Source organism: Neodiprion fabricii, chromosome 4 (genome assembly GCF_021155785.1).
Source record: "Neodiprion fabricii isolate iyNeoFabr1 chromosome 4, iyNeoFabr1.1, whole genome shotgun sequence".
In the NCBI taxonomy this organism is placed as follows: domain Eukaryota; kingdom Metazoa; phylum Arthropoda; class Insecta; order Hymenoptera; family Diprionidae; genus Neodiprion; species Neodiprion fabricii.
In genome coordinates, this window is record NC_060242.1 from 21,275,278 (window position 1) to 21,291,798 (window position 16,521).

The 16,521-nt window shown below is 36.9% G+C and overlaps 1 protein-coding gene across 6 annotated transcripts in view; it reads left to right on the plus strand.

Annotated features, from left to right (window-relative positions):
• Positions 1–16,521, plus strand: part of LOC124181266 (ABC transporter G family member 20-like) — a 37,875-nt gene that overhangs the window by 18,163 nt on the left and 3,191 nt on the right. For 5 of the 6 annotated variants that reach the window (XM_046567647.1, XM_046567644.1, XM_046567646.1 and 2 more), the window contains exons 2-14: positions 4,944–5,088; positions 10,113–10,357; positions 10,473–10,650; positions 12,037–12,130; positions 12,317–12,550; positions 13,081–13,208; positions 13,393–13,624; positions 13,768–13,945; positions 14,075–14,190; positions 14,288–14,358; positions 14,897–14,985; positions 15,586–15,762; positions 15,993–16,079. In XM_046567647.1, coding sequence (XP_046423603.1) covers positions 4,985–5,088; positions 10,113–10,357; positions 10,473–10,650; positions 12,037–12,130; positions 12,317–12,550; positions 13,081–13,208; positions 13,393–13,624; positions 13,768–13,945; positions 14,075–14,190; positions 14,288–14,358; positions 14,897–14,985; positions 15,586–15,762; positions 15,993–16,079 — 1,933 coding nt within the window. In that variant the 5' untranslated portion in view covers positions 4,944–4,984. Of the gene's footprint in view, positions 1–2,979; positions 3,281–4,943; positions 5,089–10,112; positions 10,358–10,472; positions 10,651–12,036; positions 12,131–12,316; positions 12,551–13,080; positions 13,209–13,392; positions 13,625–13,767; positions 13,946–14,074; positions 14,191–14,287; positions 14,359–14,896; positions 14,986–15,585; positions 15,763–15,992; positions 16,080–16,521 lie in introns of those variants that run through there. The other variant, XM_046567648.1, reaches the window with a different exon arrangement.

Genomic DNA, 16,521 nt, shown 5'->3' on the forward strand with positions numbered 1-16,521 from the left:
AGATGCATATCAGACTTATTATATAATATGTTTATGCAGAAGGTGCCACTTTTGCATTCTAATAATTGGTTGAAACCAAGGCGAACGACGTGTTTGAGATGATCCTTGTAATTTGTTGTCACAGCCGGCCAAGTAAGGAGCCTTCGGATTGGGCATTTTTGGAGTTCACGCGATCACTTCTCGTTCATTAATTTCCTCTCGTTTCTCAGCCTGTCGCGTATATGATATACCAGGCTGTATAAAAAGATATCCGTAAGCGATTTTTTACCTCCTCTAGAACTTTGTGATACCAACTAAAATGCGAGCGAAGAATAAGGTGGAAAAAATTGTTGAAAAAAATAAAAAATAAAAAATTAAATGAGGAAACGTGACACTGCGACCATAATAACGGATTCGTCTTATCGTAACTCGGTGTATATTATGAATATATATCATGTATAATTAATCCTATGGGTAACTTTTTTTTCTATTTTCTCACTTTTGTCGCGCAGTAAATTAAGCTGAACGTATCGTATCGAGATGATTATCTCCCAAGTTATTCAAGTTTTTGCGTCTTCCGTCACTACGCGGTTGGAAACCTGATGAATTTTTATTAGGGTTTACACCGCTTTTTTATTGCATGTATATGTTGATCGTCAATTGATTAAGAAATATAACCGATCGACGTGACCTCGAGATTTACACACGCCTTCGTTTCATCTATAATCATGCGATGGAAACAGCGGATTCCAGTAAAGAATGTTTAGTCATAATTCAGTGTCCAACTATGATTTTTTTCTTCATTCCGCGACACGACTGCACTTAGGTCTGAACTTGATACAGGCGGCGAAACTTGTAATCGAGAAACCACATAAATTGGTGCTAATTTATCTGCAAAGTATAAATATAAATTTGAAGAATGTAAATTCGAAAAATTAACGACGGAGCCAGGAATCGAACCTGGCGTCACGAATTTTTCGAATTTACATTCTTTCAAAAAATATTCTCTCGTAGATTAATGATTTGCGCATCCGCATATCATTCAATAGACGGCATTGCTTGTCTTACGGGCTTCTCATCGGAAGCAAGGATTCAAAAAGGGTAAACACAACATCAACACATTAGAGTCTCCTTGTACATCGTGCATGCAGAGAAGAAACTTCTCACTCACATATAAATATAAAATTGAGACAGAAAGGGAAACGGTCATTATACAAGTCCAACGGAATTGTAAATTTTTTTTTTTATCGTGTATCACAAGATCAGAATATTTATTTTATTCATGTACGGAGAAATGAATTACCAATTATGCAAGTACCATTGTGTACTATACTACGTAACTATCCTGCAGATACAAAACATTGAACTTTCTAGTTGTGTAAAATTTTATTACAATTTTTTACTACCTATACAATTTTTCTTTTTGGTAGTGTTTTCCTAATCCTCTTAATAATTGGCAGTGTTCGATGGTGGAATTTTTTAATCACTTGTAGTTTCGTGATTGGACAATGATTGCATCAGTCATTCATTTGAGTGCGAAAATTTTACAGTCAGGCTTTTGCTTGTATATATGTATATACATGTATATATATATATGGGGTATTCCGCGTCAAATTTCCAACCTATGTAGCTCAACCCCTTCGATTTTGATAATTTCTTAGTATGATGATGCAAAAAGGGTCTCGGAATTTTTTTCACATTGCTTTAGCCATCAATGAAATTTAAAAAAAAATTTAAAACCAATTCCGAAATCGCCGTTTTTTAAAATCTGATGAAAGTCACACTGATTTTATGATTTAAAATATGATTTTTAATCATGACACGATAATCGAATCTTAATGTTTACCATTTTTTTTGTAAAATTTTAGTTTTTTCACGCCGAAATTGGATTTTTTTTTCTATTCACCGATTGAAACAGATCACGGAATGATGAAAATTATGTGATTCTGGAATCTATTTAGATCGGGGTACAGAAAAAAAAAAAAAACAAAACTCCCATTCCGATATGAAAAAACTAAAATCTGAGGTACACGGGTTGCATTTGTCGTGAAATGCCCCATATATACATACTTATATGTGCTTAATGTTACACATATGCAATGAATAGCCAACGGCGATTAAATAATCCGGTGTTCGTTAGTTTTCTACTAATCTTGCTGCGTTACACACATTATAGAGCACAATTTCTCAGTTACGAGAATTGACGCAAGACGATGCTAATGAGTCGATTAATGATGCGTTAATTGGTCTACGACAGTCAACTAATGGTGCTGATCTTCCACTCGACTTTAAACAAGTCTGGAATAAAAAGCCGCTCAGAGTCAGCTCGGAATTTACAATATTGATATTTGTTGCGTTCTGCTACGAAATCGTAGGAAAAAAGAAAAAAAAAAAGTTGCCTTTTCCGTAAAACTATTTGTACAACCGGTCATTTTGTGGAAATGTTACAAGAGCGATTCAACTTCACTCGACGCAGTGTAAATTTGCCTGCAGTTATGCAATTCAGGATATGTTCGATCATAATCCGCCCGAATTTATCCAATTCAAGGTACGTGTTATCAGAATTCGCCCGCATCACGGCAACCTTGACAAATGATGAACCATAGACTTTGACGAACCGGTTAAATGTAACGTCGGTTGCCGAAATGCAGGAAAGATTTTGATAACAGCACTCCGAGTTGCATAAATGCAGGCGAATTTAGCCCGCGGCTTTAAATCTACAAACACTCTACTCTGATTCAAAACTAACGACTTTTCCACATTTTCTGCGTCGTTATACAAACCTGCGGTATATCTCGGCCTTATTTTAGGCTTGTCAGATTTTTCGTCGGAGGAAAGTGACGGCTGCAGGTGCAGGCGAGAAAGAGTTCTTCGATCCCTTCTCCGTTCTCCGTTCGAGTCCAATCCAATCCAGTCCCCTCTCACTTCCTCGAACAGCTCTCTAAGTTCTCTCCCTTCCAATCTACGAAGAAATGTGCAGGACTGACTCGATGCACGCGGTTCGTCGCGAGACTGATCGCTGGTTCATTTCAGTCCTCTTTTGTCTTTGGTATGCGACGTTCGCCACCTAGTTCGCTAATTAGCCAATATTTACCTCTGTCAGGTGTCTGAGGTGCGCGGTTTTCATGCGGTGATTTCGATCGACGAGTCGTATCAGTGAAATGGAAAAATCGTGACAAAACGACCAGTTGTCTTATTGTCACAGGATAAAATTGGTTATTCTTCAAGTGTCTGTTTATTTGTTTACTTGTTGACTCGTTTATTCATTCATCGGATCTCTGGGATTGGGAAAGGCGATCAGGTTGGTAATAGATCTACGATTTATATAAAAAGGAGAAACTTTGCCACTTATACATATGTACATGTATCATATACCGAGCGTATAGTTGAGGAGAAAGAGAGAAATTTAGGAAAAACAAACAGTCGTTTTAGGTTGCACAAACTTACGCGATCTCGTCCGTCTAGCTTTTCGTCAGTCCCGACTATTTATCGACCACGTCGCGATAATGGTAAAGAATTTTTTGATATTGGCTGAATCAAAGGTGTTTTTTCTCCTTCTCAGTTTTCACATAATTATTATCGCATCAATATGGGTATATATACGTGACGCAGGAAACTTTCGTTAGCCACATTCGCATCGCGGTGAAAAACTTTCCAAAATTTCGATGGGTATAATATACATAGGTATAGAAAACGATTCGTTGCGTAAGATAATTATCATTGATATCTTGTAAACGAGATTTACCTTGTGCCGCATTTTACGAGTTTTGTGAAATCATGGTTCTGTGCATGTAAAGTAAAATCAATAAGGCAAATGGAATTTTATCACATTAGAAAGGAACTTCTCGATGTTATAATGATTATCAATTGACTACATCGAGGGCATCTTAATTCCGTGTATAAAATTACAATTTTCTATTGGCCAGCAAATTGGCCCTATAATTCAGGCACTCAATCGCTGACCTTCGCGTTCATATCAGATCTTGTACACATATTGATATAAATAATGCCGTCGAACAAATAACGCGGTTTCAACGTACCTTGCGATATATTTTTTCGTCAATGATTATCACCCGATTAACGATCCTCTTTTTTATCACTCTTGGATTACCCACAAAATCAAATTTTCCGCGCCGCCATTTTTTTACCACTCATCGTACGCGTTCAACAAAATGTTGCACAAGTGTGATTTTTATCTTCTCCTTCTTTCACACCAAATTAACATCACGTCTGATTTAAGATTCACGGGAAATCGGTGTAACAAGAATATACCTATTTGTATATTCGCATATCGCAGGTCATACTGATGAAAACAGGTGGAAATTGGGTGGTAAGGGTAAGGTTGTTTTTATTATTTTTTTCCCTCGTTTTCCTGCACCGGAAGATGAAAAATAAAATATACGCTACGATCACCTTCGGTGCGACAATCATCCTCTCTCTCTCTCTCTCTCTCTCTCCCTCTCTTTCTCTGACTTCTGTTATTCCGAGTCTACTGCACAGAATATCAGTTCCTCATACGTGACGGCAATGAACAATATTCGTCGATTTCATATACATTATATGTATGTATATTGTACGCATGAATATACCACATATTGCATATACCTATACGTACGAGATGCAGAAATCCTGTGTGCATTACTCAAACACAAATTGTCATCCTGAGCGGTGAGGCGAGTTAAATCACTATTTTTATGCGGTCAGAACGTGCGTCGTTTATTTCATTTCCGTGAGAAACTTTAAATCAGTCACGGCAGATTTTACATACCTATATATTTGTGTATTATAGGTATACTATTATACCTACTCCGTTATATTCCGTAAATTTTAATTAAGTAATAAAAGTAGTTGATTACGTAATACGTTATCTACAATTAATGATGATCGTAAGACAATTGTTCTCCTCTTATTTTATTTTTTTTTTTCTATTCAATTAACTCGAACGGAATTTGTTTCTGTTTCAGAACGTGAATACTTGACCGAAGAAGATCGCAGATTTTACGAAATGACTGCCCAGGAGGCGATCGTCATTAGGAATGCCCGGAAATGTTACACGAAAAATGTTGCAGTTTTGGATAACCTCAACATGGTCGTTTCGCGCGGCTCTATGTGAGTATAAAATCCAAAAGCAAAAAAAAAAAAAGAAAAAAAAAAACCAGACTCTTCGAGATTGTGATAAATTATCGAGGAATGAAGTGCGTCAGTTTTCTGCGAAACTAATCACTATGTCATTTTCAATATGTTGTAATATAAAATGCCGCTTATACAGTGATCTATCAGCCAGCTTTGAGTGGAAAATTTCACAAAAAACTCCCGGTATCGTCGTATAATTAAAACTGCACTCGGGGGCGAATAAATGTAGATCACATATGGCACGCATGCATCTGCTATTGTAAAAATAAACAGGACGAAGAATAGGTTGAATATTATTTTGGTTTCTACGATCGGTCAATATGGACGGCTTTTGAGATCAAGCATTGTTTGCGTTTATGTTCTCTGCAGAGCCGTTAATTTGACTTAGTTTTAGCCTGTGTTTTTCATCGACGTTAGACGATAAATATATTATGAAGAAAACGCTTTAACATTTCCGTTCGTATGGCGAAAAAAAAATCTAATCGTAATTGCTGTACATGGTCGTTATAATTACTTTCATTTCTTTCCATAACCGAAACTATGCAGCTCTGGGTACGAAGTGAAAATGAGTTTTGTTGCTCTAGCCAGAAAAACTCATAGTAATCGTGTAATTACTATACTTGTTAATCACGATCACTTTTACTATTGAGTTAATTTCATATTGGTGCAATAATAGATTGACATGTTTGACGGAAAAAAATGTTGTTAAGCAATCGAAACAGGTTTAAGTAACGCTGCAATAATAAGAAAATTTAGTATCGACGACTATAGTCTATATAATCACATGTTTTCAATTCAATTCGCCATCGTAACTACGACCTATCTTACCAAAAGTTCTTTAATAACCGTAAGATATGAAATTTTCCTCACTCTATGATAATGATATTATTATGCAACAAGCACGGGGGAAATGAAACGATCGGTGTGAAGTGGAAAAAATCAACGTCGAAGGTTAAGAAAAAAAAAGTTGCAGGATGATCCATCGATTTTGTGCGTAGTATGTAAAAGTTGTGCGTTACTGGAAATTTTTTATCCCGCCATTATGTATGACGTTACGCATTATAAGGTAATTAAACAGAACAGAAATTACGAGCCGTTCGCCTCGAGTGTCGTTTACCATCGGTGTGCATGTGTGTTGTAAAAATCTCTCACACATCCCGTCTTGCATAATTTTTCGGAATTTTTTTCTCCTCCACAAGCACCGTCGGCGGAGTTATTATTACCAGGCATCGTAGCCGGCAACGCTTCGCGGACGGCACCGATTAGATCGTCCATCACCTCGTGTGCTTGACCCGAATTCTTTCCTCCGTTGCTAACTTCACTTACAATTGGACGCGGTTTCGCTTTTACGTTGGAATTAATTTTGGCGCTAACTTTCGGACACCTGGAATCGGTGAACTCGTCCAGACTCGAATTGAAGTTAGCCGTGTTCTTAGCCATTATATTGTTCGGTGTCATTTTACTTACTCACGGCGAATTTCGAATTATAGCGGTATTATTGTAACCTTGAGGAACTGCATTCTTACCTATGAAACTTTCATCTTATCCGTCCTTGATCAGCCGAATTGCAGAATTCTGTGAACTTGGCGGCTGCACCCGAACTGGTTTCGATGTTTTGTTGCTTCCAGATTCTTCCGTCGACAACTTTTTTTCTTCGTCAAGAGGTTCGTGTCCTGCTGCTGCTGCAATGCTGTTATTAAAAATTTTTTTCGTACAGGTCTCATCATTGGAAGACTCTTCGATCGCTAACGATCGCAGAGGCCTCTTTTTTCAACTCCGGACACTGACGTTCCGACTTTGCGATTTTAACTGAACGACTCGATTTTGGAGACATTCCATCTCTTCCAAAATCCCACCTTATCTTCTTTTTAGGTCGGTAAAATATTCGTCGATTTCATTCGATCGATTATCCAATCCGCATATTCGACATTCTTAATTTCTTCGACTTCGTCCGACCGCGAACAGTTTATATTTGATAATTCAGAGAATATTCCTACACTGTCAAAAACTTTTCCTGCATTCTGATCGGCGAATTGAAGAAGAGTATATAAATTATCGTTTTCCTTTACTGTACTCTAAACTGACGTCAACCGATGCCGCCAAACTTTCAATATCCGATCCAGCATTTCTCGTTACTAATTATACCGTCGATGAAACCTTTTTCCTCCTGTTCTTGGTCGGATCTTGATGCTTCAAAATTTTTAATAGCATTTTGTGTATTGTTTTCAAATTTTTCCTCTGACGTCGAAACGTGACTCGCCGATTTCTTCGTCGATGGATAATCGTTATTCCGACTTATGGTGTTTTGTGATTTCAACTGATAAATCCTTCGCTCCAGTTCATCGATCCTCAATGTATTCAAGAAAATCTGTTCCTTTGCCACGATCTCATCCTTCTTCTCGCGTCAATTGACCGTCAGATTTTGCCACACCTTTTCTTCTGAATCGAACCATTTCTTCATTTGAAGAACTCTTCGAAACCCCGACGTAATTCCCACCACAACGATCTGCTCGTAATCAAATCCCCAGAATCGTTCAACGTTAGTTCCGATATTTCTTGGAACAGCTGCTTCAGACCCGGATAAACGAGACCCAACTTATCTGTAAAAAGTCTTGAATTCAACCTGGTGAAACCTCCTGGGCAGAAGATTCTTGGTGAAGCAGAGCATTCTCAATAACGATAAATGGACGTCGATTTCTGTCCCTGGATCGTGATCTAACCGATCTATCAACTTCCGGAACATGTTTGCCTCGTTTCTTCTGGTTAAAGCGAGAAGCAATTCGTCGCAAATAATAGCAGAGATGAAATTGACGCTTTAGTTTTCCGGAACTTCGTTATTCTACTGCTCCTGTAAATCGCACTTCGAGTTCAAACGTCAAATTGCAGTTACTGAACTTTCGTCCGACGAATGGAGTGAAAGGAATTCGATCCTCTTCTCGCGCACTGCGTGCTTCTCCTCGTGTACACTGTAATTGTTTTTTTTTTTTCTTGTTAATAATCTAACACTATTTAATTCCGAGATTGAAGTCACTAACGTTATCGCAACGAAACATTGAGAATAAATTAATATTTCCTTATATTTAAAATCACTTTGAAGGAACGAAGATTTCAGAGTATGACCATGTTTTGCTTTATTATGGTTTACTGAATTTCAAACAATTCCAAAATTGCGAAGTAACCGTTTTTCCTCCGCATGAATCGTTACGATAACGTTACCAACTTCAACATGGTGTTTTGGTGTCAATTTAATACCATTTGTCAATCTAACACCATCTGACATTCAAGTTTTGAATCGACCACAAAAATTGTTCTATAATAGTCCACGCCGGCCACTATTGGTCAATTTTAACACCGTCAATGTTTTACCATGTAAATTGCATGAAAATTAACCGGTTCGACCTTGTGTCTCGATCAGTATATCTACGTCTAAAAGTTTAAACACTCTCGCTAAAGTGCACGTACAATGCAATCTCGAGTGCGGAGCGACGACGCGAGTCGAGTTGACCAATAAAATGCTAATTTTTTTTTGACACCAGGATTTTTAATCCTCCGACAAAAGCAATTGCAATGGTACGATCACGCATGGTCAAGAAAACGTGTCGACGGTCAGGTTTTTTTTGCGACTTCTGCGGGACTCTGAATACTTCAAGGTATCGGGCTTATTAATTACTTGGACGTATGTAAATAATTTGCGGCTTGATTGCGCGCTACGAAGAAAGAGAGAGTCAAATAATCCCCCAAAAACACTGGCTATATATAACCTACATACCCACATAGAGATTCGCACCAGCAAATTCCTTTCACTTTGCATAATATGTATCGCGAGTGTAATTTAACTCTAAAAATTTTAATGCATCTAGGACATTGGTGATTGGCCAAAAGTCGATAACTTTGAAATTTCAAATACGATTTGCCCGTTTTAAACGCACCCATAATAAGACTGATTTTCTTTTTTTTACTTTCAGTAGTCAATTCAATGGTGCCATATATTTGTTGATCGGATTCAATACCGGTGCAGTTTTGTTGAATTAAATATTCAACGTTGCCATCGTAGCAAAAAAAAAAAAAAATCTCTTTCAGTGTAATTGTAGAATGTAAAATACTCTATTCTGAATAAAATAATCCATCGTCGAGCGAAATCGAGCGAATTTAGTAGACGTCGAACAACTCTAGAAAGCGATTTGAAACAAAGCTTCGATATCTGAGCTCTAGTTTATAATTCGATGATTCTATAATTCTACAATTCGCTATTTGTAAGAAGATCGTCGTATGCAATAATCTAATAAACACTCACTGTACTAAAATCAGTGCAAAAATAAGTATGAATTTTCGGTTAAACTTCGTCAAGACGATTCCATAGTCAGTCCTTACCGACCGAGTAAAATGTCACTATTTTTTATTATTAACAAAGCCTACGAATCACTGATGTGAAAATGTCAAATAAAAATATTTTGAAACTTTTATTGTCTCATGCACGATGAAAGTGCCAAGCAACGTATGCAATTTAATCACATAAATACATATTTTGGAATTATCGTTGCGTAAAAAAAAATATATATTTTTTTTTTTTTGTTGGCTTTTTGCACTCGACATTGCATACAGAATTACGCTATATATAGGTTTTTTTTTGCGTCAGCAAGAGATAATCTCTGTTTACTCTGAAAAAGAGACTGCCTACAGCATCCTCTTAAGGCTCTATGGGACGTTTAATCAGGTCAAAAGCGCGTCGAATAATAAACGTAATAAAATGAAGAAAAGCGGTATGAATTTTTCTCTACGATGTAGTTGAAACAACGAGATGTTTATAGTTGAATTTCAGTGTTTCAACGTTTTCTCCGCCGTTCCAAGAACCCCATATAGTCGAATGTAACTAGATTAGCTATAGCGAACCTATTCGAAGCTCCGTGTCGTCACGTTTTAGTTTAAACACCCTTTCAACCTCACTGTGTACACCCTGTATATCCTTAAACGATGTTTTTCACTAATTTCCCGTTTTGCAGCTACGGTCTCCTGGGTGCCAGCGGCTGCGGCAAATCAACCCTGCTCTCATGTGTCGTTGGAGTGCGACGCATCGACAGCGGTGACATTTGGGTCCTGGGCGGGAAACCGGGATCCAAGGGTTCCGGGATACCGGGGCCCCGAGTCGGCTACATGCCGCAGGAAATATCCCTGGTCAAAGAGTTCACAACGGCTAACGCGATGTACTATTTTGGCCGCATAAGCGGCGTTGAGGACGATGTGATCGGTGAGTTTTTCCTCGTCATCTGGACCTTGATTGACTTGCCAGGACGAGCAAAGTAACCGAGAAGAAAGAACGAAGAACGCCAAAAAATTCCACAAATATTTCTTTCGCTTTACAGAGGAAAGGCTGGCGTTTTTGACTAAATTGTTACACCTCCCGCCGAGAAATACGCAGGTGAAACACATGAGCGGTGGACAGCAGAGGAGGGTGTCATTCGCTGCAGCTATGATACACAAACCGGAATTACTTATTCTCGACGAACCAACGGTCGGATTGGATCCCGTATTGCGCGCGGAGTGAGTCAATTGTTGAGCAATTATTTTTCGACGATTATTTTCCAACGATTTTTATCGTTTTATCATTACAACGCGTCATTGAATGGTATTTCGATGCGATTCTCGTCATGGATAACAGGCGACAAAAATTTTCGTAACCTACCCACGCAATAGAACGTACTTAATATCCAATTATCAATGACGCAAGAATCTTTTTTATATATACCTGTAATTTAGAATTTTAATGTAGAAAAGTCCAAGTCCACGAAGTAAAATTTTATCGAAAGGTAGAGTATAATTAATATACCGGCTAAAATATATGAAATTGTTAGAATTCCATCGATTCTATGTTACAATGTTTTGGCTATCGTGTATACGTTGTGCATTTTTATACTGAAACAGATTTTCGCGTCTTTGAAAATTCGAAATTGTGTAGACCCGCTTCTATTATTTGGAGTTTTCTACTTTTTGATGCCACATGTGAACACCCGTTCTTTTGCAAATTTTGCATTATTATACAGGGTGTGTCATTTTAATCAATCGAGTCAAATATCTCGAAAACCAAAAGTTTGAGTGAAAAATGTTTCAGACAAAAGTTGTAAGATTCGAAGACGGAAAGAAAATGAGATAGTCGGATTTTCCGTGAGTGAACCCGCTAAGGTCAGATGAAGGTAAACGTGGTTTTTTTGTGTTGCAGTAAATACTAAATCATAGTAAATATGGTTTACGAATAACGTTTCATTCCTCAAATTTTCCATAAAATAAACAAACATCATTTTAAAGATAGTTATGAGATAAGAAAATTTTTAATTAATAAACCTTCAAACTGAAAAATTAAAAATATAAATTCAAGAAATTGAATAATTTAGAAAATTGAAGATAAAATTCGAAAAAAAAAAATACAAAACATTTCGAAAAAAAAAGGTAATAGGGGGACTTAGCGGGAGAGTTCACGTCACGATACCTTAGAGACTTGACAGGCTCATATCTCATCACCAGTCGAGTTTAGGTGGTGAGTATGTAAGTACTTTTTGACGCTGTTTTAGATGCCGATGAAAAAAATATACCGTACCATTTAAAAAAACCAAGTTGACCTTCATCTGACCTTGGCCGGTCCAGTTACGGCAAATCTGATACTCTCACCTTCTTTCCCTCTTCGAACCTTACAACTTTTGTCCGAAAAATTTTTCTCTCACACTCTTGGTTTTCGAGATATTTGACTGGATTGATCAACATGAGACGACACCCTGAACAGGGCAACAAAGTTGTAAAAATTTTAGTAACATCATCGCAATATCAGCTAATGTATACTCTGATCATGTTAGACGATAAACTGAAACTTCCAAAGCCATTTTCAAACAGTGAAATGTGACATTGACTATACATATGTACACTGTAACTTTTCAGTATATGGGATCACCTGATAACCATCACAAGGGAAGAAGACACGGCCGTTGTAATAACGACACATTATATCGAGGAAGCGAAACAGGCGGACAAGGTAAAATATCGAAACGTTATAGGTGTGCAGGTGTATATGCATGCCTAAGTGCTATGTCGGTGCGAGGAAGAGTGCGCGAGTGATTTCCTTATTGCGTGATATTTCAATATTATGTATACCTGTACGTGCAGAAGTTATTAAAAACCATTGTCGAGCTTTGTTTTTACATACCTGTAATGCATGCAGGTAGGGATGATGAGATGCGGACAATTACTAACGGAATCCACGCCTGGACAAATTATGACACAATTTCAATGTCCGACATTGGAGGAAGCGTTTTTGACGTTGAGTCAGAGGCAGGCCGATAATCAGGAGAGAGGGATAACCGAAGTTGTTAGCAACGAGGTGACGTCTCACAATCCAACGGAGGTCAACTCGATGACGGTTTCACTTCACAACGGACATTACAGCAGCACCGATGTAGGATATAAAGACACGGAGATTATTTTTTTTTTTTGTTGTTATTAATTTCTTACAAAGTTTCTAGAGAAAATTCTATGAAAATGCGTATCGTACGATTACGATTCAAATACTAGTGAAATTAGAAGAAAATTTGGCGAAAGTTACTGTTTAGGGTAATTGCAATTGGCAATCACACACTTTCTGGTTATTGCAACGTTTAATCTGTTCGTTTTTTATAGTTTACATCAAATTTTCGGTGAAGTCAAAGTTCAACATTAATTTAATACATTAGTGACAAGAATACAAGAAAATCAAGTACGAGTGACAGTAATCAAAGAGAATAGTGACACATACTAGATTTTCTGGTTACAGCCACAAAACTCAATTTCGGTATTTACATAGAACTGTACATTTTTCGGTCGTGGTAAAAAGTGAAAATAGCTAATTAGACTGCATAGTAATTACAACTAGAAATTTCTCTGGGTGTACTTGAATTATTTTCACTTTTACATCTCAGCATCTAACTCTAGCCGATTTTTTTTTTTTAGAATATAATTAGCACCGAGAAACAACAGATAAGGGACAACGAAGACATAGGAAAAGTCGTGACATCGAAATGGAAAAAGTTCAGGGCTTTGCTCACCAAGAATGCTATGCAACTGGTCAAACATCCGGGGTAAGTTTGTTTTGTATTGTTATCCGTTTTTTTCTCGTCAATACTTTCTTTGGAGGCGAAAAAAAACAAAAAAAAAATAAAAAATACGCGAATTTGAAATTAAAATATCGATTGAAGTAAAATAATAGCCAAAAATTGCCGTACGAATTTTGAACGTCTGTTTATCTAATCTTTCATATTTCAGAGGTGTCGCTTTTGCGGTGATATTTCCCGTTCTTCAAACGTTCTTATTCTTCAACGCGATCGGGGAGGATCCAAAGAATTTGCACATGGCAGTGGTGAACAAGGAAGCCGGAAATTGTAACTACAGCAGTATTTGGGGCGAAGTTAATTACTACGAGGATACTCACGATTGCGATTTCGTCGATTTGAGCTGCAGGTATTTGCACGGTTTCGACGATTCCATCATCATAAAGGTGAGTCGGAGGTTGTGGATTCTCTCGCAAACAGGAATTCGCAATTATTTTTACACGATATCCATCGCGCGGATAATTATCGCTGTTAGAGATTGTTTGTATGAAACGTAATTTATCATTGCGATTCAATACCGTTTCTCCAGGATTATTACCCCGACGAAAATAGCGCCATCGAAGCTGTTAGAGGTGGAAAAGCTGTGGGCGCGATGTTCTTCAGTAGCAATTTTTCCAAAGCTCTTCGGAACCGAAGGGACAACGGTAGATTTTCAACCGACGAGGAACTCGAGGACAGTTCGGTACAAATATCGCTCGACATGGGAAGTGAGTGTGACATAATGCCAATATAAACATAATATGATATATGCAAACTTTTGGCAACTGCGTGTATTTTGTACAAGCAATTATCGTAAAATCCTGCTTCATACTTCAAATATTATCATCGAATTACAGATCGACAGATTGGTTTCAACTTGCAGAAACGATTGTTCGATCGGTTTTTCGAAATTCAGAACAGCATAATGCAGGAGTGTCATATCGATCCGAGATTCGGTGAAATGCCGTTAAGGGTGAGTCGAGAATTCTGGTTAAATTAACGCTGCATTTTTCCATTACATGATATACTGTACCGATGTAGTTATATTTAAAAAAAAATCGATCTTACAGTTCGAGGAGCCGTTATTCGGAAGTGTTAATCAGAAGTACTCAAATTTTATGGCACCTGGATTTTTACTCACGTAAGTAGCAGCATTCGATTTTTATTTGTTGCATCAAACCATGAAATTTTTCAATTAAATGACGGTTGCGCATTCTTCGCGATATTCTCAACGCATTTACAAACCTTCCGTTTATCCTTATTCATCTCTTTTTTTTTCTTAGTTTTGTTATCCAAAAATATTACAAGGATTATTGCGTAGGTGCATAATTAAAAATATCACACATTGGACACGATGCGGTGTGATTACAAATGGTTTTAGCAATCGTTTATTTTCGCAATTTCTTTTTTTATTACATCACGCCAGCAAGCGAACGAATCCGTCGCTTTGATTTTAAAACTGACAAAATTGATGAGAAAAAAAAATTGCAAAATTTATTGCTATGTATTTTCGATTACGAAACGATTTTTGCACAAGCTTAGGTTTTTTTTTTTTTTGTAATGATACATTTTTTTAAATCTCTTCGATATGTTTATAGGAGAACGAAAAGCATCGCTAAACGAAAAAATAATTGACAAAGATTATTGAATTATCTTATAGGATTATAATTACGTTTCAGGGTGATATTCTTTTTGGCAACATCGTTGACTTCCGCCATTATAATTTCGGATCGTGTTGAAGGCGTGTGGGATAGAACATTGGTAGCAGGTAAGAAAATTATTTTTATTTTTTAGACTGGCATGTTCAATTTTAATCGCAACTTTCCGCAATACTTTCATGATTTGTCCGACGACTCCGAATATAATGCTGAAACATTGAACGGCGAATATAAGAGAGTCTGAAAGTGTATAAACAAAAATAATGACAACATACCTATGAATAAACATTTAAAGCGTATGTGTATGAGCTATAATTTAACGATCACAAAGTGTGTTTAATAAGAGCAATTATTGTTCCTTTCTTGCGTCATAGAAAAAAAAAGATGTTCGAAACACAGTCAAGAATACGTCTGCATATAAAAATGAAAAAAATAAGATGTAAAGATATCTTCTAGTCGATTAGGGATGCGAAAAGACGCAGACAATGAAATTATACCATCTTGACACAAATGATACGCTTGGTCGTTATTTTACTGTTTTTCTTCTCTGCACTGGATAGATTTTCGTAGTATATCATTTATTACCATACACTCGCCTTTTTTCATCCAGAGTATAAAACGAGCGATTAATTTTCTGTCGTAAAAGTAAAAATCTATTTCGATGTACTTTATATGATCGGTGTTTTTTTTCCCCCTCTTTTTTCGCGCAGGCGTTACCGTACAGCAAATTCTCGCAGCTCACATCATGGTGCAATTCGCCCTGACTTGCATTCAAGTAACATTGGTTCTATGTGTTGCAATTCTGGGATTCAATTTACCATGCCGAGGACCTTTACTGGCTGTAATTACATTGGTCTTGATGATAGGATTCTGCGGCATGTGTTACGGTAAGGATAAAAAAAAGCCATAAGGAATACAAAATCGGTGTCTCCGCTTCTCATTCTTGGACTCTTGTATTAATTAAACTTATGCATCCTTATTCGTTACGTACTAAAGAAATATTTGTTACGTACGTTTAAATTCTCGATAAATCTAATCACCCCTCGTTATAAATCGTTTCACAAACGAATAATCAATGGTTTTATTGAAATTGTATTATACAAAATTTTCCACGCAGGTTTCTTCATCTCGGTGGTAGTATCGACTCATACGGTAGCAAATTACGTATCTACTGGTAGTTTTTACCCCCTAATTTTACTGTCTGGTAAGTTTTTGTTGCTCTATTTTGTGTCTTTATACTGCTACATACGAATCGACCGTCAAACCTAGATTATCTCTATAATAACTTGTATTAGGAATTTGTATTATACGATGATTATGACTGTATTAAGTCATACAGAAATTGTTATACTACAATAATGCTATATTATATATATATACTCGTATGTATATTTGATCGAAAATTGTGATCGTCAATTTGGATCAACCGTGACGTACGTCGTGCCGAATGAGTTTTTAATTGTTCTTCGGGTTCAATATGATAAAAAATGTAATTTATAATACATTATAGTATATTTCAAGGTCTCGAACACAACCTTTTTCCTTCGAGAAATTCTGAAATGTGGTTAATACAATTACACTGAGTAAATTCGAATTCCATACGCACTCGTAGTTTGTAAAAAAAAAAAAAAAAATCACAGAGAGAA